The 23118-nt window shown below is 42.0% G+C and overlaps 2 protein-coding genes across 3 annotated transcripts in view; both read right to left on the bottom strand.

Annotated features, from left to right (window-relative positions):
- LOC141154922 (G-protein coupled receptor 4-like) overlaps nucleotides 1-23118 on the bottom strand; it is a 45262-nt gene that overhangs the window by 4104 nt on the left and 18040 nt on the right. The window lies entirely within an intron of this gene.
- LOC141153245 (G-protein coupled receptor 4-like) lies at nucleotides 4606-12323 on the bottom strand. Its single transcript, XM_073637947.1, has 2 exons — nucleotides 12222-12323; nucleotides 4606-6309 (listed from the first exon to the last, which is right to left on the bottom strand). Exon 2 carries the CDS (start codon nucleotides 6274-6276, stop codon nucleotides 5236-5238), a length of 1041 nt encoding a protein of 346 aa, XP_073494048.1. The 5' UTR covers nucleotides 6277-6309; nucleotides 12222-12323; the 3' UTR covers nucleotides 4606-5235.

The raw sequence follows: 23118 nt of genomic DNA, 5'->3' as shown, positions 1-23118 counted from the left end.
GCTCATATACCGGACCCGCATCGTTTTTGATACTGAAACAAAACTCGTTTTTACTGAAGCATCTTTTAAGACGTCTTACGCGATGACTTTTCTTTCATTTGTTTTATCAAAGGATAGCATGCAGCGCTGAGTTTTCACCGGATAATGGTGATTGGGGGCAGAATTGCAATAAATATAAAACTTAATTATACTTTTAATTATATCAATGGGTCCCCTAATGATTAGCGGCGATCCAAAGAGGAAGTCATCAGTGCAGCAGCAAACAGAGATAAAGAAGATGTACAAAAGGGGTGCAAAAAGTAGTGACCCTGGCGACTAAGGGTTTTATGTTCCCCTCTGACGTCTAAGACACAGATGATTGTCGGCTGGTACAGTGAAACAAACGATCATTAATTTCGACTCACTATTTCATGTCCTATTTTTTTCAGCCTTTTGCTAAAATTTAAAAAAAAAAATGTATTACATAAAAAAGTAACAATTTGTTGTATTACCCTAACCCTGGCCCTAAGCGTCACCCCTTGTTAGGATTAGAAAAAGTGAATATAATGTATAGAAGCACCTAGTAATAAACCTTTTGCTTAGTAATGAATGAAGATAGTATTGAATCAACGGCCGTGCACATTAATCTGTAAGGTTACATTAGCTGCTCATCTTCAGTCATCTTGGTTACTGCTTATGCAGAGTGCAGCAATCGGGATGAGTTTACCATCAACTCCTACGCTCTGCATAGACCGCGACCAAGATGACAAAGCTCATTTCATTAGGCTTTGTCATTTTGGTTTCAGTGGCAGCAGATGACAAACTCCTCTGCATAAGCAAAAAAAAAAAAAAGTGACACTTGCAGATCCTGATGACGTCACAGTAGGGGTGGTGGTGTAAAGGGGGTATGGGGCAAAAATTTGGACGCCTCCATAGACTCTGGCATTCGGGGTAACTTTCCCGTTGATGTTCTTCACTGGTGCCATGGTGCAGCTGCCTACCTGAGGAGGCAAATAAGCAACACAAATATGTGGTAACACTGAGGTTATACGCTTATTCATGCCTGCTCTTCATTCTCAAGTGTAAGTTGCACCATGGGAGTTTTATGTACCGTTCACAGGTCCAGCGCTGCCCTTATGCCACTGCCCCAGTCTCTTGTTGACTGGCTGCAGCGGTGACGTCATGTCAACAATTCTGAAGCCAATCACTGAACTTAGCGGCTTGCACAGACTACACGGTGTAAGCCACTGAGCTCATTGATTGATGCAGTGCTGTTGACATGTCACCGCTGCTGCCAATCAACAGAGACCAGGTCAAAGGCTAGACTGAGGAGTAAGTAAAGCTCACTTTATTTAACACTACCTATGGGCAGGTTTGCTGAAAGGTCAATCCTGTGAAGGGTATTGGCATTGGCCATCTCCTGCAGGAAAAGGATTGGACATGCTAATATCCAACATGCCTAATCCTTCTTTCCTAGACATAGGGTTCTGTGGACATTTGTCTAAATGTGTATGGGCACCCTAAGTTCATAATTTTGGTGCCAACTATCTGGGAAATGTCGTAGTCACAAGTCATATTATATATATATATATATATATATATATATATATATATATATATATAGTTACTTCCTAGGGTTTAAAGAGTCACATTGTGGATTTTTTTCCATGGTTTAGAGACAGGTTTTAGTTAGTCATGTAGCTGTAGTCAACAGCCACAGCCGAGAGGATGTGCGAGTGAGTGCATATGAAAATGTGTTGTATTTCAGTGAGCCACAGACATATTGGTCCTGTTGTCCATAGCAACCAATCACAGTGCTGCTCACATTTTCCCAGAGCACTTTATGAAATGAAAGCAGAGTTCCGATTGGTTGCTATGGGCAGCAAGATGAAGATCAGTATCCATGTAAACTAGAATATAACCCATCAGCTCAACATATTCTGTATTAACAGTGATGCACTGTGTTATCCAATCTGGCCATTAGGAGGCGCCGTTATTACGAGAGCAAAACAGACGTCATCAGTAGTAAAAAAACAACTTTATTGATATTTTGTGACGCATGGCAAAAACGTTATTTACAGCACATATCAGAAATATTAGAAAAAAATTCAATGCTACTAGAATAGTCTCGTTTCATTTTTAAACCGGTGGTAAAACATGGTGACTCGCCCCTCCAACACCCAACATGAAGCGTCCCTCTAACAAAAAACTGGTCCCTGTTAAAGCACAAAGATTTAATGTTCCCGATTTGCGAGGCCCACCCCGCTGAGACACCAGCGTCAGTCATACCGTCATGCTTTATGAGTGGCCGCTGGGCTTGTGCTCAAATACATTCACTAAAAGGGACTATGAAGTTTAGGAATTTTATTGCTTTCTGTTATCAACCATTTTCAAATGTAATGGCTCCTTAAAGGGGGTTACATGACTGGGGGAAAACACGACTACTTAAATAGCTCCACTCTCTCTCCTCTATGGGCCGTGTCTGGTACTGCAACTCAGCCCCATGCAATTGAATAGGACTGACTTATAATACCCAACACAGCCCATAGAGAAGAAATTTGCCATTTGTATTTTTCTTTAGTGACTTTTGGCAACGTTTCTACTGTACATGTCCCCACACATATCAGACTTAAGTTAGCTGAACAAACCAATAGCGGCAAGATTGCCCTACAGTCTAATATGTACAGGGACCTCCGACTACACGACAATGATGTTTGGGGGGGGGGGATATAAGGGTCAAGAAATTTGAACCTCAATGGCAACATTTGTTATTCAGGCTTTCTCCGCATTCCCCTTTAATAAAAAAAAAAAGCCAATCGTTCCTGTGCATGGAGGAATCGGGAGATAAAACTGCAGCCAAAAGCTATCTAATGTGTATGCGGGAACCTTAAGTTATGGAAAACCTAGTTTAAAATACCATTCTTTAAGCCGGTTTTGTGATAAAAAGTTGGAAACACCGCACCAAAACAAGTCAACGGAATGGGTATGTAGATCACTATTTCAACACAACTGTCTGGCTTCACAAGTAGAACCTTCACGATCAGGCTGCATGCCCACTATGCGTTTTTCAGGCGTTTTTGCCGCTTGGTAATACGTGCCCCATGGTCCCCAATGATAATCCGCATGTGCTGTGCACATGCTGTGGAAATTTCCGCTGCGGATTATCATTGTGGAAAAATATGCAGCATGTCCATTAATTTTGCGGACACGCAGCGTAATCACCGCCATTGACTTGCATTGGACCACGTGACATCCGCATCACTGCATCTGCACATGCGGATATCACACGGTTCAATGTGCGGATGGTACCCAGGAGACTCTCCTCCAGACCTGGGTACCATAGTACCTGTAAAAAAAAGAATTTAAAATAAAAAATAAAGATTATACTTACCTTCCGATGTCCTCCCAGTGTTTTCTCTGCTCCGTCTGGTCTGCTGTATGGGTCGCGGTGTTGTGAAGGACCTGCCATGACGTCATTGAGTCATGTGACCTGACACATGACTCAATGACGTCACCTCAGGTCCTTCACACCACCGCGAGCCGCCCAAGACACTGGACGGAGCGGAGAAAACACCGGGAGGACATCGGAAGGTAAGCATAATCTTAATTTTTTACCATTCTTGTTCTTTTTTTTTTTTTAAACTAACTTGGTCACACTACTATAAATCCATGCCGGTTGCATGGATTTATATAGTGTGAACCAGTTGTCAAGCACTTTTCCAAGTGATGCTAAAATCGCTTGGAAAAGCGCTTGATAACCCGCATGCAGAAATGCATGCAAAAACGCTTTACAAATGCTTCTACCTGGCGGGAAAAACGCATGTAAAATCCACATGCGTTTTTCCTGCCAGGTAGAAGCGGAAAAAATATGTAGCATTTCTGCATCGTGGGCACATAGCCTCAGAATACGGACCACCCGTGGATCACCTGATCCGAGCCGTCAAGTTCGGGTAAGGAGACCTGTGCTGGTCCTGACTTTGCTGTCTATTCTCAGACATGTGAAACCGGCCTAAACAGAAGGTATATTTTAAAGGGGTTACCACCAATACACTGGATTGGTGAAAACTTACTGATCGATGTAGGTCCAAGCGCCTGGATCTGGACTAGCAAAATGGGGAGGTTTTTTTTTTTTTTTTTATCCCACAGGGAACTTTTATCCATGTTACAAAATGGAGCAGCTTGTAGGACACCCTATGCTCCATTCTTTCTCTGTGGGGCTACCTGAAAAAAGAAGAGCGCACGCTCTGCAGCCCCATAGAGAATGAACAGAACAGCAGTCAAACTTGCTGCTCCATTCTAATGGGGATAAAAGTTCACCATTCTACCAATTGTTGAGGGTCCGAGTGGCCAGACCCCCACTCCCATCTATCCTGTACATAAGTGATAATGGTGTTATCTGGTGAAAAAAAGTTAACTATGAACTAAGACTGCACAGCACAATCTATTGCTCCCGGTCACAATTCATCTCAAGGTCAAATAACTTAACTATACCTTTTTATGACTCCTAAATTGGACTCTCTGGCTTTATAAAATTCTAGTTTTTAGCACCTTTTTTATTTTTCTAAGCCATAGATCTGATACAGATCAATATTTTTAAGATTTGATACAAAGTTTAGACCAGAGGTGTATGGAAAAGTTTCCAAACCTCTGTAATACTGACACAAATGTAATCAATTCTAAAAAAAAAAAAAAAATACAAAATCAAAAATACTGAGATTGCAAATAAAAAAAAAAATCTGTGGTCACTGACCCAGTTACGGCCTGGAGAGGACAACTTGGAAAACACTTGTTCATCATGGTCTGGTTCCCTGTATTGTATTAAAAGGAGTTATCTAGGAATAGAAAAGCATTTGTCCAAAAATAGTGTCACTTATTGTACTGAATAGAGCCAAGCTGCAATTCCACATACAACCTAATAGGTGTAGCGCAGGTTTTGGAAGAAAGCAGTGATGTTTTTCTAAGCCTGGACAACTCCCTTAAAAAGACATAAGGTACTCAATTCATGGAGTAGTCAGGTACGGATTGCATTTATGAGTGGTCTCCACGTAGAAGTCAATAATGTTCCATGAAGATCCATAAGTAGATGGGTTATAATATATCGGACTGTGCGCAATGTCTTCAGATTGTCCTCTTAAAGACCTGATGTAGTCCTCTTGATTTTGGCCATATTTTGCAGATTTCTCAAGTTTTAATCCATACCATTAAGGGCTACACATATAGTCAATCCCAACGTCGACCAGGTGAAGGTTTCTTTATCTAGAATCGGGTCTGTACTTTGGTTTGATGTGTGCACAGGAGATGATTACCATTTCTTGTGGCTTCATGACATACAAAGTTAAGGCACTTCCCTTTTCTCCCTTTGTTAGCTCTTCCTCGATATAACAAACAAAACCAGATAGCTTTGATTTCCCTCTTCAAATCCCGCTTTACCCCTTCACTGACAAAAATATTAATAAAAGGGTTTAGAGCGCTACTTAGGCTCGTGAAGGCAAAGCAAATCCGATAGGCTGGTCTGATCTGCATTTCGAGCTCGCAGTTGCAGTAGGCCAAGTCACTGACGTAGGAACGAATAAAAAGGATCACATGATAGGGGAGGTAGCAGATGATAAAGATGGCGGTCATGGACAACAGAAGGCCAGTAATTCTTCTCTTTTGCTCGATATCCATGTTGCAAGCATGATGGATCGTACGAATGATGGAGCAGTAGGAGAAAACGAGAAGAAACAATGGGATAAGAAATAAAATAGTTCTAAAATAGTTGAGATGAGCCATCCATCGCTCCATGGGATACTTCTCATAGCAGAGTGCAACATTTTGGGTTTGAATAAACAGATCATCTCTGCTCAAGAAATAAGAGTGGGATCCGAGGATAATGATCCACACCACCACACATGTTATCAACGCCTTCTTCATGCTCCGAATGAACCTTGAGCGTAGGGGAAAAACGGTGGCAATAAAGCGGTCTGTGGCTATACAACTGAGGAAGGCAATAGTGGTGTAGAGATTAGCATTGAAGAAGAAGCCCACTATCTTACAGCTAAGCATCCCAAAATCCCAATCCTCCTTGGCGGTGTAGACTATCCAGACGGGAAGGGTGAAGATGTACATGAGATCAGAGGCGCAAAGGTTGGCAAGATACACTCCCAAAATGTTGTTCTTCTTGATTAGCTGGACGATCACTGCGATCGCAGTTAGGTTACCCAGTAGTCCCACAATAAAGACGAAGCTGTAGATGATAGGGAACAGGATGGCTTCATATTTGTCTGGAAATGGGCACGTTACATTTTCGTTACACATTGTCGCACAGCGAGGCCTGTTGTGCTGCAGATCCTGGTGAATAATAGTATACAAGATCAGAGCAGTCCCATTTAACTTCCAATATTTCTCTGCACACAGACGGTAATCCATAAGTTACACAACATGAATACATTACACAACATGTATACACATACACACATGCACTACGATCCTGCTATATTCCTAATTCCACCTCCATTCCAAAGACAACACTAACTTCCTAAAACCCCTATACGCATTACACAAAAATTGTCCTAGCACCATCATCTGATGTGTCCGAGGAGAGGAGGACCATGCAGGATGCTTTTGTTTTGGGGGAGATTAGACTCCTGGTAGAAGCTTAAGATCCATATACATTAGACTAATGTCAACTTGAAACCAACGATATCACCGGTTTCGGCCAACAGTCTGAGGTGTAGGAGGGTGCTGGCCGACTGATGGTCAGGAGAGATGTCAACCGGACATGTCCGATTTCATTGTCCTCCCGGAGCTAAGCTGCCAGCCAACATGAAAGTCAGTGGCTTGCTCATACAAAACACAGGAACAATCAGCCGAACGAGCGCTCGTGGATGGGAAAATTGACAGAGATAGCCATCGGCCGAAAACTCAGTCACGTTTCCCCATTATTAAAATACTGCCAAGCACCAAGTAGGATCTTAATGACCTATTCTGTGCGTCCCTGCATCCTGGCATACCAATAAAAATTATCTACATAAACACATGGTTTTTGGCACAGAGCGGTCTGATGGGCAAGTACAGACCACCCTCCTCCTCATCCACTTGCTGTGAGCTTGCTATCCCGGCTCCTCTGGATCAAAGCAGGCAATGAGGTGGGACCATACACACCCATAGGACTGCTTGGCACCAAGTAGCATTCAGGAGACCGGTGTATAAAGATAAAGACCGCTGCAATGTAAGGACACATGGAATGGATCATTAAGATCCTAATTAGGAGGATCATTATTTTCAGGCAGTAGTTTAATAACGAGAAACAGGTTCTAAAGTTTCGCCAAAAAAGAGTAAACCAATTTCTATGGGTAACTAACTTATCACCCATTCTTTACTTTGAGTACCTAATCTAAGAAGTAAAGGCCACATTCTTTAGAATAGAAACCCTATAATGGCTCGGTATAAAACAACCACATGCGTGACTGATTCAGACTGATGGGTTAGCGGATGGCTACATTTTCAGACTTGTTGACTTCATCCTCCTTGTAGAGCACCTGCACAACTAGAACAAGAAGGATGCAAAAACAAAACAGAGATTTTCAAGTACAAAATAATAGATCTAAAAAATCCCAGGCAATGACTATAGTAAACCTCAATATCCTACTGCTCACTTTACACCTAGAGGAAGCTCTGATATGGGGAGTTGTTTGTAGAGTCATCAAGCAGCTGGTGTTAGTTGTTCCTAGGACATGGAATACAATACAAAGTTATATTGTGGTACTGTATTAGCCAGAAAAATCAATATAAATACTTTTATGCCCAAAAATTACAAAAGTATTCTCGGAGTGATACCTTTATTGGATAACCAGAAGGAAACGCTGGTCGCAGCTGGTTGTAATCCATGACACCAATTTCAAAAAGGTTTCTGCATGTTACTGTCCTGGGAACAGCTCCCCAAATCTCATTTTTGGGGGGCTGGGTGCAAGATGGGCATTAGTAGGAATGCTAACATAATTTTGTGCTTAGGAGAACATAATTTTTTCTATCTAAATACTTCCTTGTAATAAAGATCCCCTGCTATTTCACACCCAAGCACTAACAAGAGTCCATTGTGATAGTCTCACAGAAAGTCTCACTCCTAACTGATAACTCCAGACAGTTTTCACAATGACTTTATTGCGGCGTCTGGTGGAGAAAGAGTTAAGTAAACACATGACTCTCTGCTTCATAGAATCCTAAATTATCTGGATTTTTCCAACCCAAGAAGAAAAGCCCTGAAGTGCCTCATTTCCTCAGTTGCTAGGCCCAGATCTGCCCTCTTAAAGGCAAACTAAGACTATGTTTGCTTTGATACCAATGCACTTATCCAGCACGCAGCCGGCTTTCTACACCAGGGGCAATTCCATGCAAAATTTATACATGATGCACACACCTTATACTACAGGACTATTGACAATCACAATCTTTTCACTACAAATGCCCTCATTTTCCAAAATATATTGAAAGATTATTTAAAAAGTTGTCAATGAGGAGGGACGCTGCACTATGTGTTGCATCATGGGGTTGCTCTTTGTTCTGGAAAAAACCAAGTGACCCCCCAATCCCTTTCTCTATGATGTTCTGGCTTTTGGTATGACATGAGTCATCTTTAGCGAACAATCCCTTTAAAAGGGTATATAGGAGCAAGGATCACCCTCTTGTGACCCTGATGAGTCAATCTGGTAGACTCGGCATTAGGCCACGGCCCTACTATCAGTATTTGGTCAGTATTCAGTCAGTATTTTTTCTCAGGAGTGGGAGCCAAAACCAGGTGAGGAACAATCAGAAAAAAAGTATAATAGAAACAAGTCACCAATTCTGCATTTATCACCCACTACTGGTTTTGGCTCCCACTTCTGAGAAAAAAATACTGACTGAATACTGACCAAATACTGATAGCAGGGCCGTGGCCTTAGTATAAAACTTCCACTATTCTATAAAAAAAAAAAAAATGGGTGAAAGCCCCCAAGAAGAGTCCCATACTTTTTTTCTGTTTGTGTGAGTAGGCGACAGATGTTTTAAGGCTGGTTTCACATGTTCCGAGTATATATCGTGATGTCCTACGTGAAAAAAACAGATGTCGGAATGAGGCCTAAGTATGTGCTTACCTCATGTATTTATGAGATTGTCCAGTAGTAGAGTTTTTAATTGCTTAAAAGGGTTGTCCAGGTTTGGGTATCTAGTCTCAGTCACTATGTGACACTACGCTATATCAGGATGCTCAGGTGCAAGAAGCGGGCGGTCACATGGCCGCAGGTATGCATATTGCATACGTGCGGTCACGTGCCAACTAAACGTGCACGGCCTGTCTCAATACAAGTGAATTGAGCAAGGCAGGACACGTCTAGTCGGAATGTGGTCAGAATTATGCAAATCACATACCTGTGGTCACACTGCTTCTGGCATTGGAGAATCCTGAGAGTGCGCACCGTGCTCGCTGTGAGGATTCATAAGTCTGCCATCACAAAGTGAATGCATACTTGAACCCCAAGTCTGAACAACCTGTTTAAGTGCTCTATTGCAACGTTGGTGCTTTTATTACCACCGAGATACTCTAACCAGTGAAGTAGCCATTGTTGTCTTCAGAGGTGCCAAACAATGCCCCCTTAATCTTTCACAGCACTGAACACCCTGGCCTGAAATATTTTGGGTCTTTTTCTTTTATTTTTTGTTATATTTCACAAGTTATTTAGAAAAGAAGCCACTCTTGGGTGGTAAGACAGGAGCACAGAGGATCTTTCAATCACAATGGAACGAAAAAAGTGTAATAATGAGAGTTAAAAAGGCTAAAAAAACAAACAAAAAAACTCATTCTCTTCTTATCTGAAAAGAGACCCCGGGGGAGGGTACAAATTATCCACCAAGGACCCTGGTCACAATATTATCAGCAATCAATGGTTGATTTGTTGCTAGGACTACTCGTGTTCAGGAATTTGGTGACACCTCAATAACAAAGGCCCGTGGGTTATTGTGGCCATCTGGAATAAGTTACTAAGCCCAAAGCAGGGTACACACAGGGTGTATACATTTACATCTATGTATACACCCACCCAGTAAATATACAGTGAACATCATATCCAGTATTTGTGTGTGTCCTTCTCAACCATGTGAGAAACTCTACTATCCATACAATACCCCCAAAAGGTCTTCTAGTGTTTGTCTGTAACACGAACTGCTAAACTAGGATAATAAGACATTTATTACAATTCTATACTACTTCCCTAATTCCAGCCACAGCCCCGACACGGCTCACAAGACCTAAAACCTTTCATGTCTCTACAAGAAAAATACCGCAATTATCTGCCTCGTTCCTGAGATCTCTGCGGTAGCTTTCATGTTACAAAGGAGGGGACAATCAAAACAGGACCGAAAGTACATCTACAGTAGTCGGACTGTGAAATGCGTGGGCTGATGTGAATATAGCTAGTCTAAAGGCGGGTTTACATGGCACAAGTCAGGCCATTAGACACCTTGGTGGGTTCAAATCCCACCAAGGACAACATCTGCAAGGAGTTTGTATGTTCCCTCCGTGTTTGCGTGGGTTTCCTTCGGGTTCTTCGGTTTCCTCCCACACTCCAAAGACATACTGATAGGGAATCTAGATTGTGAGCCCCAATGGGGAGAGTGCCGATTATGTCTGTAAATTGTCTGAATTGTAAAGCGCTGCAGAATATGTTGGCGCTATATAAATAAAAAGATTATCATCATTATTATTAACCATTGATCTACTACATACAAGTCGATCAGCGGTCGTATAATAGACTGGCCGACGAATATTCTATGCGTGCAGAATGGTGGCTAATACGATCGTTCTGTGCCCATACAATGCCATGTTATTGGCAGCATGACCTGCTTACACTGAATAAAGTGCTGCCAATAAAGAAGATTTTTAAGCCGTCTTAAAAATCATTACAGAAATAGAACGAGCATTTTGCTCACTCGTCGGGTGATTATCTGCCTTTCTAAACAGGCAGTTAAAAATTACCTTTCCTACAAACGCTCATTATTGGCTCGTCTAAAGGGGCCATAACTCCAAGTTTTCACCTTTTTATTCTAATAATTATCTCATCCCCACATCACCATTCCCTATACTGACGAATTACAATTTTTTAGTTAGGGGTCGGGTAGTTTACAATTATAGTAAAGAGGCAATCAAATGGTATTTAGCCATAAATTGTTGGCCTAAATCACTGGAACCAGTTGCCCTTAACTTGATGTTTGGGCTGAGATATAGAGACTCTTAACAGGACCTCTCCTACCATCTACCATTTATAACACTGCTGTGACACAGGAGTCGTATGGCCTTCTAATGTACCATCATCGAGAGTGGTATCTCTGCACCTTCTCTATAGCAATACCCCTGCCATTCATAGATACCCAACTACATAAAGTAGAAAACCGTCTTATAGCCAAAGGCAAAACTATAGTGGGTGAAGTCGCATCCATGCCCAGAGCCTAAGGGAGCCAAAAATATCCCTTTGGTCCATTTATGATGACCAATACTATTAAAAGCATGTGAACATTGGGAGCCTGTTGAAGATTTAGTGCACAAGCTTCAATTTATGCCACGGTCCATAGCCTTGCAGCCACCCCCTACCCTTTCTGAACTTACAAAAAATCTCAGATAATGCAAAAAAAACTTTAGACCAAGTTTACACAGCGCAGTTATTGGATCCCAAATGAAGGAAAAGTAGTATAGAAATACAGGGAAAAATATATATCTTTGTACCATGTTAGCCAGTAGATAGAAAAATATTTAGATTTGAGAGTCCTCAGTGGTTGATACCTTTTAATGGCTAACTGAAAAGATGGTAACAAATTGCAAGCTTTCCAGACTACTCAGGTCTCTTCATCAGGCATAGAGACTCATTTGTTTTTAGATTCAAACTTCGTAAACTCCAGTGCTGAGGCTTTCCAGATGTCTTGTAGGTTCCTGACTTTTGACTGCTCACCATATGTTTATGTAGATTTTTGCCTAGTCTGCTATATCACTAGTTGCAATAGCACCCACCCCCATATATTCTTGTATACATGCAGCCAGCACACACAGACATGGGACCAGAACACGCAGACAAGTGGGACCAGCACACGCAGACATGCGGGACCAGCACACGCAGACATGCGGGACCAGCACACGCAGACATATGGGACCAGCACACGCAGACATGCGGGACCAGCACACGCAGACATGCGGGACCAGCACACGCAGACATGCGGGACCAGCACACGTTTCTTACCTGGCTTCCTCCTCTAGGTCTCACCGCTCAGGCTCAGCTCCTACAATTTGTCTGAATCAGAGCCCAGCTTCCCACTAATAAGCACAGGGGGGCAGGATTGACACTGAGGTTGTGTAAAGTCTGTCCTGACACATCCTAAATTAACCTCTACCTGGCCATTGGCTGCTGCACACAATAGTCTTCACTGTGATCAAGTCCATGCCAAAAAAAAGTTAAAGAAGACAAAGGCTTATTTGCATCTGATGCCATATCTACTGTATGTCACCAGGCGCTGCACATCTTGCTCACTCTTATGACATGTTATATTTCAGTTCTTCTTTTTGTAGAAATTTTTGCAAATTTATTAATTTCTGCGTTTTTTTCAGTCAAGATGGGGTGCAGAGTGTACTTTGATGAGAAAAAAAATCAACTTTTTAGAATTTACCAAATGGCTGCAATGAAACAAAGAGTGAAAAATTTAAAGGAGTCTGAATACTTTCCGTACCCTACGGTAACAGAGCAATTACAGGGGACATTGCCAGTTCTGAATACTTGTATTTTGCTGGCGCAGTTCAGACACACGCACACCGTCGTATTAAGGCGTACAGAGCCTACTATGGGGCCATACTGCTCCTCGGCTGGTTTCTGATGCCAAATTATAAAACATAGCTTCTATATGAGACTATAGAGCATATCGTATGGTGGCATACAGAGTGTTTATAGGTCTGTAACATGGATGGATGGAGGTATCTGCACACATCATACAACCTTTTTCCTGGAGCTTGAATGTTCTCCCCATGTTTATGTGGGTCCTCCAGTTTCCTCTTAAAGTACGTTCACATGAAGGGAAAAATACAACATATATTTTCTCCGAAATTCAAAGCAGAATCCAAAGCAGAGTCTTTGGATTCTGACAAAAGTTCGAATGGAGATTATCCCCATTTAATACAATGTGCTTTCCATGCCAAAACCCTTGAAAAACAAACTGTGTGAACATACCCTTTTATTAAATTATCACAGAATTGAAGACGCAAGAAATTGGATATATATTTGACTCCTATGTGAGCGCCATACACTGGGTCTATACAGAATGCGCAGCCAAAGATGTTTCTACATCACAGCATAATGCATGTGAATGGGGTCATATTGTCATCCACAAGTTGTAAAAAAAAAAAATAATATCGATATAGAGTTTTTGCATCCTGCTTGTTGCGATTGTGGCATCTTGTGAATTGCAATGCAACCCCATTCACCTGCATTACCATGCGATCTAGAGAAATCTTTGGCTGCATGGTCTGTGGCGCTGTGTAGCCCCAGCCATAATGAGACATTAGGTGGAATATTGCACTGGGAGCTATCAGGATTGTATTAGGGTGATAATTGCATACCCACGCTGTGGTTTGACTGCAGATCTGGTCATTTCCAGCAATGCAGGCCAGTGGAGGTAGAAGCTGATTACTGCCATTTTCACACTTCATAGTCATTGCTGCCAGTAAACACTTTACCCCCTTCACAAGTATCTGTGATGTTCACACAAGGCAGGAAGCGACTACAAAATTAAATTAGTGTCCTAGCGAGATCCATTATTACTGTTGTCCTTTATTTAAGGCCAAAACAAACGTACCATACCATAATATAGGATACAGACCTCCGCCATACTGAGCAGCGTGGGCACATAGCTCTTTCACAATGACCCGGACTAGTCTAAACCTGTTATATAGACATTCATTTATACACCACGTCTTTACGGTTATTGCAAACGAGGGGGGTCGGCTAAAACAAATATGTGGATAAGCCATCACGGCTGTCTTCTAGCAGAATTTCAAGGACAGATTCCTGTCCTTTGTGCTAATAAATGTTAGATTTTCCTTACTTCTATCGATCAGCAGACGAAGGCATAAAATTTGTATGTCACAAAGTCAGATTTAGCATCAAAACAGGAGACCCGATTAAGAAACGTATTTTTTTCGAGGGCGATGACTGGATATTGAATCGGATACAGGCATTTTCCAGAAAAAAAAAAAGACGTACCAACCTAACGAGAGTAATTCCATATATACAATATTTTTATATAAATTATCCCAAAGCATGACTACGCCATAAAGAAATTCAGTACCCAGATAACACCACTATACTATGTCTAAATAATACCGCTATCCAATGATGCCATATTACCACATATATTCCAAAAGATAAGTACTAGACAGAAAAGTCATTGGAAGTATAGTCAGAAATAATTCATTAGTATGTCAGTAACATCCCATGCGTTAATACAGTTAGTGCAGAAAGTCAAAGGTTGAACGCCGACTCCTTCGCTTCCGGCGCTGGCCTCTGGGACCGGAAGCGCTGTGTTATCACCAGGACATGTGCGCATATACCGCCAAGCTATATATACCCTCTGCCTACCACTCTGACACAGTCGCTGTCACGGGTGTGTCAGGTGTGACAGACAGTCGCTCTGGAGATGGCTGCAGAAGGTCACTGCGCTTGGCATTGCAGACACCTTCTTGATCCTCTTATCTCTTTAGTATTGTTATATCCTTCTTCTTCCTTTAGGACCGAGCAGCGACCTCCACCTTCTGCTGCTGATTGACACACCCTTGCTTTGTAGTTAAAAACTCTCAGTTTCTCCAGAGAGGTGCCAGTGATAGTTCTCTGTACCTCTGTGCAGGCTTGGAGCACTAGCAGTTGGTTAGTTTCTTCTCTGGTGCCCTTGGAGGACAGTTGGCGTTATCTCTCTGGTGTTTACTCAAGCTAAGTGTTCCCCTTTGTTTGTCTACTTTGTTGTCTTTAGTTTGTAGTGGGGCTTGACTAGTGTTCACCCTGTCCCCTCCCTATCTAGGGCCAAGCTCTAGGGACATTCAGGGCTTAGGTTCCTGCTCGGCGATAGGTGTGGAACCTATATAGCGACGATAGGGTAGGCAGAGTGATTAGATCTGCCTAGGGGTCTCCACTCCCCCTTTCCCTAGTGTTTGGGCTTCCTTCCCCTCTTCCCTTCGTGTTGCACTTAGTCCTATCCTCATCTTGCGTGACAATCGCCCTCCGAAGAAACTGGACGCGAAACACACGTCGGGGCTGCTCCCACATCTAACCACAGGTTGTATATTGGGCTTTATACTTAGCTTGAATTGCGGGACTTCATTTTTATATGCTGCTAGCTATTGTTTTTTTTTTTATGTTAGGATATCCATCCTATAGGCAAGAGTGATTTCTCTCCCTAAACTGAATACTGGTAACTTGTTATAACATACGTAGCAACAATTTTCAACCGCACTTGCACCTTATATGTTTCATAAGTCTCATGAATACGCGCAACTTGTCATACTGGCAATGAATACTGGCAACTTGTGAAGTTGTTTGCACTAGCACTTTACATGTTTCATACGACCTGTAGGTTGTCCTTATATGTATGGAACGTTAGTTGCCAGTTGCCTTATATTCTACCTTTGACTTTATGCACTAACTGTATTTACGCATGGGATGTTACTGACATACACTAGTGAATTATTTCTGACTGTACTTGCAATGACTTTTCTGTCTACGTCCCAGAAATTAATCATGTTTTAACAACTATTGCTGTTTATCTGTTATGGGAGTCCCAATTTGTATTTACCTGTCCCTGCCCTATATATATTATTTAAAAAAAAAAATTAATCCTGTGGTTGTGTGGCACTTTGGTGTCACTTCTTTTCCCTTGTCATCTATTTTTTACTTATTTTGAATCGTGTGTGTTTTACTCTGAAGTACTGCAATAAAATTTGAAATTTTATTTGATTTGCTCCCGATTCCTTTTTCTTTTAAAATATATATATATTAATGGAAGTGCATATATAAGGACCGTTCCCCTTTCTTTGGATATTCATATTACCACATAGCATGCGATACTACCATTCAATACACAAAAAAAAAAACAGCCACTCAATGTCCAATTAATTTTTTCCTTCAGTGTCTAAATAGTGAAGGGGATAATGGGCAAGGTAAAGAGTAGGATAAAGTTCCTGAAGACCAGGGTTGGTGAAGCCTTCTAAAGGGGTTTTCCCAAAATTGCACCTTATACCCCATCGGGACCATATTCTGGACCTGGTCCTGCTCAGCTCTTATTCACATTGACATCACTTTGACTAGAAGTTAGGACCATTCCAATTTGGGTGCACCTTGACGCTGGTGGGATGGCTTTTACACTTTTTTTTTTTTTTTTATCAAAAACAGTGTTTACTAATTACCTTATGCTATTTATATTGATTTTACTTATTTACTTACAGCAGGGCATGTGTTCATTGTGTTTCTGGTCTTATGTTTAGTCATAGTCAATGACCACTCATTATAAAACCATTATAAAACCAGTATAAAACCATGAAACATTGGTGGCCAGATTGGAGAACCCTTCCTCTGCTTCTGCAACCCTTTTAGGCTACGTTCCCACCTCACAATGAGTATTTGATGAGTTTTTGATGTTGCAGATTTTTTTCAGCATTTCTGCACCTATTAAGTAAATTTGGTTACTTGCATTTTTTATTTAGATGTGTTTCTATGTTGCATTTTTATGCTATGCTTTTTGTCTCTTTTTGGTATGTCATGTTTTAAATAAAAGCTGCTTTGTTTTTAATACTTCTTGCTATTTGGCTTTGACAACCTTTCATGTGTGGATTATAAGCATTATATTACCTGTGGATTTTCTGTGTCTAATGCAAGTCTATGGGGAAAATCTGCACATAAAACTCAGCCTAACTGCAAGAAGAAATTGACATGTTGCGGATTTGAAACACGTACCACGGGTCAGTTTACACAGGGCCGGCGTCAGCCCCCGGGCAAGTGCCAGGTCCCTGGACCATCAGGGTAGCCCACTCACCGTCGGGGCCCGGGCAGCTGTGCAGGGCCACTGGCGCTGTTTGATGGGTGTCACTTTACCAGACATGGCCGTGCGCAGTGCACTGTGTAGCTGTGTCTGCTAGTAATGATGTGGCCTGGTCAGCACTGCGACGTTAAATTTTTCTTGTGTGTCGCCCCTGCTGCGTCATTACTAGCAGACACAGCTGAAAGTGACGGCCATCAAACGCGCCAGCGGCCCTGCACAGCCACATGCTTGACTCAGGGGCAGACAGGAAATGAAATCTATAGCTCATAGAATAGTCACTAGTCCAAAGAATATGGATACAATGTATATGTTCTGCCATCCAAACCTAATGCTCATCTAGAAAAACTTTGATAAATATTTGACAATTACAACAAAATTATGTTGCAAGTAGCAGATACTGCAATGGTCCAACAAATGATGCTCTAGTGACTGGACTTCAGCCATGAACTCCATGTTTTTCTGAACACAACTGCCCTATATATCCATGCAGCATCTTCTATGGACCCACTGTACACAATATACATGTATGCAGCATGTTTCAGCCTTTGCCTGCAAGCCTCTCTGCACCTTGATCCTTATCTTTCGGTGAAATTTCTGCTTTGAAGGTTGCAGCATATCTTAACATACGATTGAATGTGTTATGAAAGACTGATATTGATACGAATAGTAATAGAAAACCATTTAACATGCAATTCCAATGTCTTCAAATCAGATGGACAGCTTAAGAAAATTTAAGAGACCAATTTATAATTTACCCCCCCCCCCCCCCATATCCAGTGATTCTTCTTTGGCATTCACCAATAATCATTATGAGAGTCTCATCCAAGTCCCACATTAGTGGAGAAGAAAGAGACACTTACTAATAATTGATTTATGTGTTCATTGTAGGACTGCAAAAACAATTGAGTTAATTGCATCAAGAACACAGTGGGTTTCACTGTTAAAGCAGAATTAGATGGAAGATCTGAGACTCTGGTCCTGTCTTCTCCATATTGTTCTTCTGACAAGCTGATTTCTCAGGGTCATTGTGTCCTTCTCACACCTCTCTGCCCCCTGCCCTGCCATTGTCTACCACTGACTGCAATCATCATTGTGTATTCATTACATTGTGCTCGCACAAACCCTCGGGCTACCATTTTTTTTCTAGAAACAAGCAAAACAAAAACTGAAAAAATAAAATAAAGTTTGGACACTCTTCAAAGTGTGAATAAAGTCTGCAAGACTGAAGCACCAAGTGTGTCATTTACTGACTTGGGTCTTATTCACACTTAAGTCTGAACATTCAGATCCAATGTGGACCTGCAGTATGGGGATGTGCACATGCCATTATTCGGTAATGTAACACGCAGCAAATTTTCCGACTGAAAAATCTGTTGCCTTTGCACATTATGCGCACATCCGTACCCATGGGGCATTACTGCTGCTGACCTCCTGCTGCGGACATACCACCGCGGTAAATCCCACTGCAAAAAGTTTTGCAAAAATAGTGAGGTTGAGGCCATGTTCAGTATTTGGCCAGTATTTTTCATCAGTATTTGTAGCCAAAATCAGGAGTGAAGAGTCAGAGGAAAAGTATAATAGAAACACGTCACCACTTCTGTATTTATCACCCACTCCTGGTTTTGGCTTACACATACTGAGGTAAAATACTGACCCAATACTGAACGTGTGAACGTGGCCATCTATTGCATTTCAGATCTGCACTTACTAGGACCTAAGTCTTAATGACCCAGACCAGACGCAACATCATCACGTCAAGGGACCTACTTAGCATAAGAAGTGCACCAGCAGCAGTGAAGACCGATCTCAGAAGGCAACAGGACTGAACACCGGACCAGAGCAGAGGAATGTTTCATAGGGAAAACGCTCCAATTTCAGAAAATATTCTTTCATGAATGTTAGTAGCAGGCAAACAATCACACAATTGATTCCTCTAGGTTACTGGGGTTCATTTTAAACCACAAGCAACAAGGAAATAACAATATTACAATTATAAACTCATTATAATTAATTATACTGTGCGGTGAGACAGCCGGATAGTGGAGCTGTGTTTAAGGCTCCCCCTGCTGGCAAAAAACCTCTGCAATCTATGGAGGTAAAGGGGGTTTTGCTCGTACTATTTATTTTACTCACTTATACAAAGACATTAGAGGTTGTTCACAACAATTAACATTGCCCCCGTGGATTTAAATTGTGGCAACAAGTCTTTTGTAAATACCTTGCGTGTTTTTTATTGCCTGTGAGCGGTGCTATCGCTGGCCGCTCACCAAGCATCACGTGACCCCGGCTGCAGCCGGATCCGACATCCGCTGATACACAAGTACCGGCTGCAGCCGGGCGTGACCCAGTGACGCGTTCCCCATGATTGATGGGCTGTGGGTGGGGTTTTACAGCCCAGCATCCACCGCGCGCTTTACCAACGAAACCAGAGGAGAGGGAAACCTGGACAACCTCTTTAATTCCACAGCGCTTTACAGACATTATTGGCACTGTCCCCATTGGGGATCACAATCTAAATTCCCTATCAGTATGTCTTTGGAGTGTGGGAGGCAACTGGAAAACCCACGGAAACACGGGGAGAACATACACAATCCTTGCAGATGTTGTCCTTGGTGGGATTTGACCCAGGACTGGTTAATGTTTGATAATGTATGAATGCACACACAGGGGTGCTCCTGACATTGGTGCAACCTATGTCCAGGGGCCGAAGAGGTATGTGAGCCACTATTACCACCTTCAATGCAGCTTTTGTCACAGACGTATTGGACTCGCAAAGGACCATTATACTGTTCTTGCACTGGGGCCCTCTTCTTTCTATGTCCGTTTCTGTGCACACATATATAAAATAGAATGATGTAGCATGACTTAATTTTGCAGGGATGCTAGCACAATTAAATGATTCTCGATCAAGGAGTTAAGGGAATATTGTGCTTTTTGTCAGCAAGCATGTCCACCATGTCAATGTCCTCTCCAGACAACCCATTTAATGGAGTTGCACCAAGCATGTAATTTATCCAACTTATGGGCACCCCCACTGAATCATTCGTAAGAGGCTCTCTTCAGAGTGACCTTTCTCAGGTTTGGTGGGAGGGTGGGGCCGAGTATTTGCACCTCCACTTATTGTCTATGGGACTGCTAGAATTTTGAAGTGTGCTTTACTCGGCTGTCTATAATGAATGCGGGTGAGAAGTGCATGCTCAACCTCCACTTCATTTAGACGGGCCTTGTAGTGCCCTTGTCTTGGTGTGGCACTCTGTGGGAGTCCCAGTGGGGCCATGTAGTGCCCTAGTCTTGGTGTGGCACTCTGTGGGAGTCCCAGCGGGGCCGTGTAGTGCCCTAATTTTGGTGTGGCACTTTGTGGGAGTCCCAGAAGGCCATGTAGTGCCCTAATCTTGAGTCCCAGTGGGGCCCTGTAGTGCCCTAATCTTGGTGTGGCACTCTGTGGGAGTCCCAGCGATCAAGAAGTTATCTCCTATTCTATCGATAGGGTAGATACCTTGACGTGTGGACCGGAGCACAAAACTAAATCTACGACAGCCATGAGGTAGAGTAAACTTCCCAAACTCTGACATACATTACAGTAAATTTGTCAGGTTGCTGATCTAATTTTTAATTTTAATATGGAGACATAAAAATACAATAGACAAAAATAATTTTTGCAACAGCAGTTTATACCAATTCAATGGAATGGTGGCGCTAATAGGTATGCCCTATATCTGCTGCAAGAGAGGACAACTACCACAGTTGTCTGATGTTTTCAAGATAAAAATATATAAAACAACTTGCGCTAGTGTATAGGGTATGTGGCAAAAAATAACAATGAAGATGTTAAAATTGTCCAATTTTATTAAATACGTAGGTTACAAGAAGTTAAAAATCATTGTTTTAAAAGGTGGCTAGTGGGCTAAAAGCAATGGGAGGAGGGAAGATAGTCAGGATGGGAGCCATAGAAGTTTTTCCTGGTTGAGAGGCAGTTATGAGCTTTCTGGAGGGTCTTTTGATTACGAGGTCGGAGGGTCCCCCTTATATGGAGAAAAGGAAGGGAATTGTTTAGTGGCAAGTTTAGGTTGCCTTCTTATATTATTGAGATATCTAGTTACCTGATTTGAGGTGTAGGAGGGTTTTGGGGAAGGGGTCCGGTCAGGTGTGGGTTATCTACATTCCAGTTAGACTGCAAGGGAATGAGAGTCGATTTTCCTTCAGTCACAGGAGGTCTTAGTTGCCTAGGGGAGGGAGGGGGGAGAAAAATGGGTTTTTGTTCCTGTGTTGGTCGATTGTAGTTAGAAGGTTTGGATGCAAAAATGCACCAAGTACTCATCATGGGAACTTAGCCCTAAGGCTCATTCACATGTCAGTATCTGGTCAGTATTTTGCATCAGTGTTTCTATGCCAAAACCAGGAGTGGAACCTATAAACTATAATTGAAAGATTTACACTGTATTTTGAAGACACTTCTAGTTTTGGCATACAAATACTGATGAAATACTGATCAAAAATACTGATATATGAAAAAATCCTTAAAGGGAATCTGTCAGTTGATATATGCTGCCCAAAGCGTGTATATTTGTCTCTGAAAGGCTGTGGCGTTTCAGATAAAAACTTACTTTTAATGCCGGGGATCGAGAAAACGCAGTTGACTAGTTGTAGAGGCTTGTTCTTGGCACCCACTGACAGTGAGTAATCAGTAATGGCTGACACAGGACAGCACATAATGTCACTATGGATGAAATGTCAGAGCTTATTTTTACATTAGAAGTGCGTAAGAGAGTCACGTTTCTACCAGAATGGTCTCCCTGAAATAATTTTCCTTGCTGAAATTTACCTAGAGCCGGCTGCATGTGCCAATAGGTCTTAATATCCAGAAAGACCGGTCCTGTTCATACTGTGCTGATGGAACTAAGAGGGTGCCAGCTGATTCTTTAGATTTTTATGGTAAAGCAAGATTATTTTCCCTTCATGCTGGAAATTGACCCTGTACCAAAATAGAGGTCAATTCCACCCAAGAGCCTAAAAATTCAGAGGCACTTTCTCAGAACTAAAAATATAGTGCGTTGTTGGTGAACCGGACTGGTGGAGGGTCCTCCCTTGAGGAAGAAGTCTAGTTGTTCAAGTGCTTGTGAAATGATGGGTGTAATGGTAAAAACCAATAGAGATATAGGCTAAAACCAACCTAAGGCTATCCACCCTACACAGATACTGCAACATTAGTCAACGACTTGGAATAACCAATTACAGTATGGCACGGAGGGGAGGTTTTGTGTATGTGCTGTGTTAATTAGGACACTACACCTATCAATCATGCTCTCATCTTGGCAGGTGTGTTTGGGCATAACATCAACATTGATCACTCCCGGCTATGGATATCGGATAACCCTTTTAATATTGGGAGTGAATGGTCACCAAGTATTTCTCAGGTGAATGGAAAGGGAGCAGTCAGAAAATTGATCAGACTCCCCTGTGCACATGAACACTCGACTTGGCAAAGTGTTCATGCATTTTCGATGGGGAGCGGTAAGAAAGCCGCTTCCAGACACCTCGGAGAACAAAAATATCGTGCATTTGAATTCAAAATGTCCGATTCAGCCCCCAACAGTGAGGAGACCCCCATAAACATTGGTTGTAGTGTCTGGTAGTTTTGCACTGTATATAGTAAGGAAACTGTGAACATTTTAAACATCATTCTTACCAACTGAACTCACAGTCTAGATACAAGGCAAGTGTCAGTTTTCCTCAAGGAAGGAAGTGTCATTTTATCAGAACACTGACAGATCTCCAATTTCCAGTAAGATATTTTTTCAGAATGAAGGTCAGACCTAGAGAATGCATGTAATGCAACCCTATCCTCCAGAAGGGTTGTTACAAATGTATCGCTCAAAGACATTCCTCGTGTGACATTGTATCTGCACAGGTCTTTGTAGCAGACATTACTTCTTCATTATCTTCGCACTGCAGTATGTGGCATGTGCTGTAAATCTGGTCACACATATCAAAATTTTCACGCTCACGCCATGTAAATTTTTCTTCTGCCAGCGGTCCTGAAGTTGCCCCAAGTAGGATTTCTGA

This window comes from Phyllobates terribilis, unplaced genomic scaffold (genome assembly GCF_046119375.1).
Source record: "Phyllobates terribilis strain yellow unplaced genomic scaffold, ASM4611937v1 Scaffold_7__3_contigs__length_470593459, whole genome shotgun sequence".
Classification (NCBI taxonomy): Eukaryota; Metazoa; Chordata; class Amphibia; order Anura; family Dendrobatidae; genus Phyllobates; species Phyllobates terribilis.
Note: the sequence above shows the minus strand (reverse complement) of the source record. Positions and strands in the feature narration are given on the sequence as shown.

What these genes read in the sequence shown, in the direction of transcription:
- LOC141153245 (XM_073637947.1), bottom strand. Translation starts at nt 6,276, where the DNA reads ATGTGTAACGAAAATGTAACGTGCCCATTTCCAGACAAATATGAAGCC.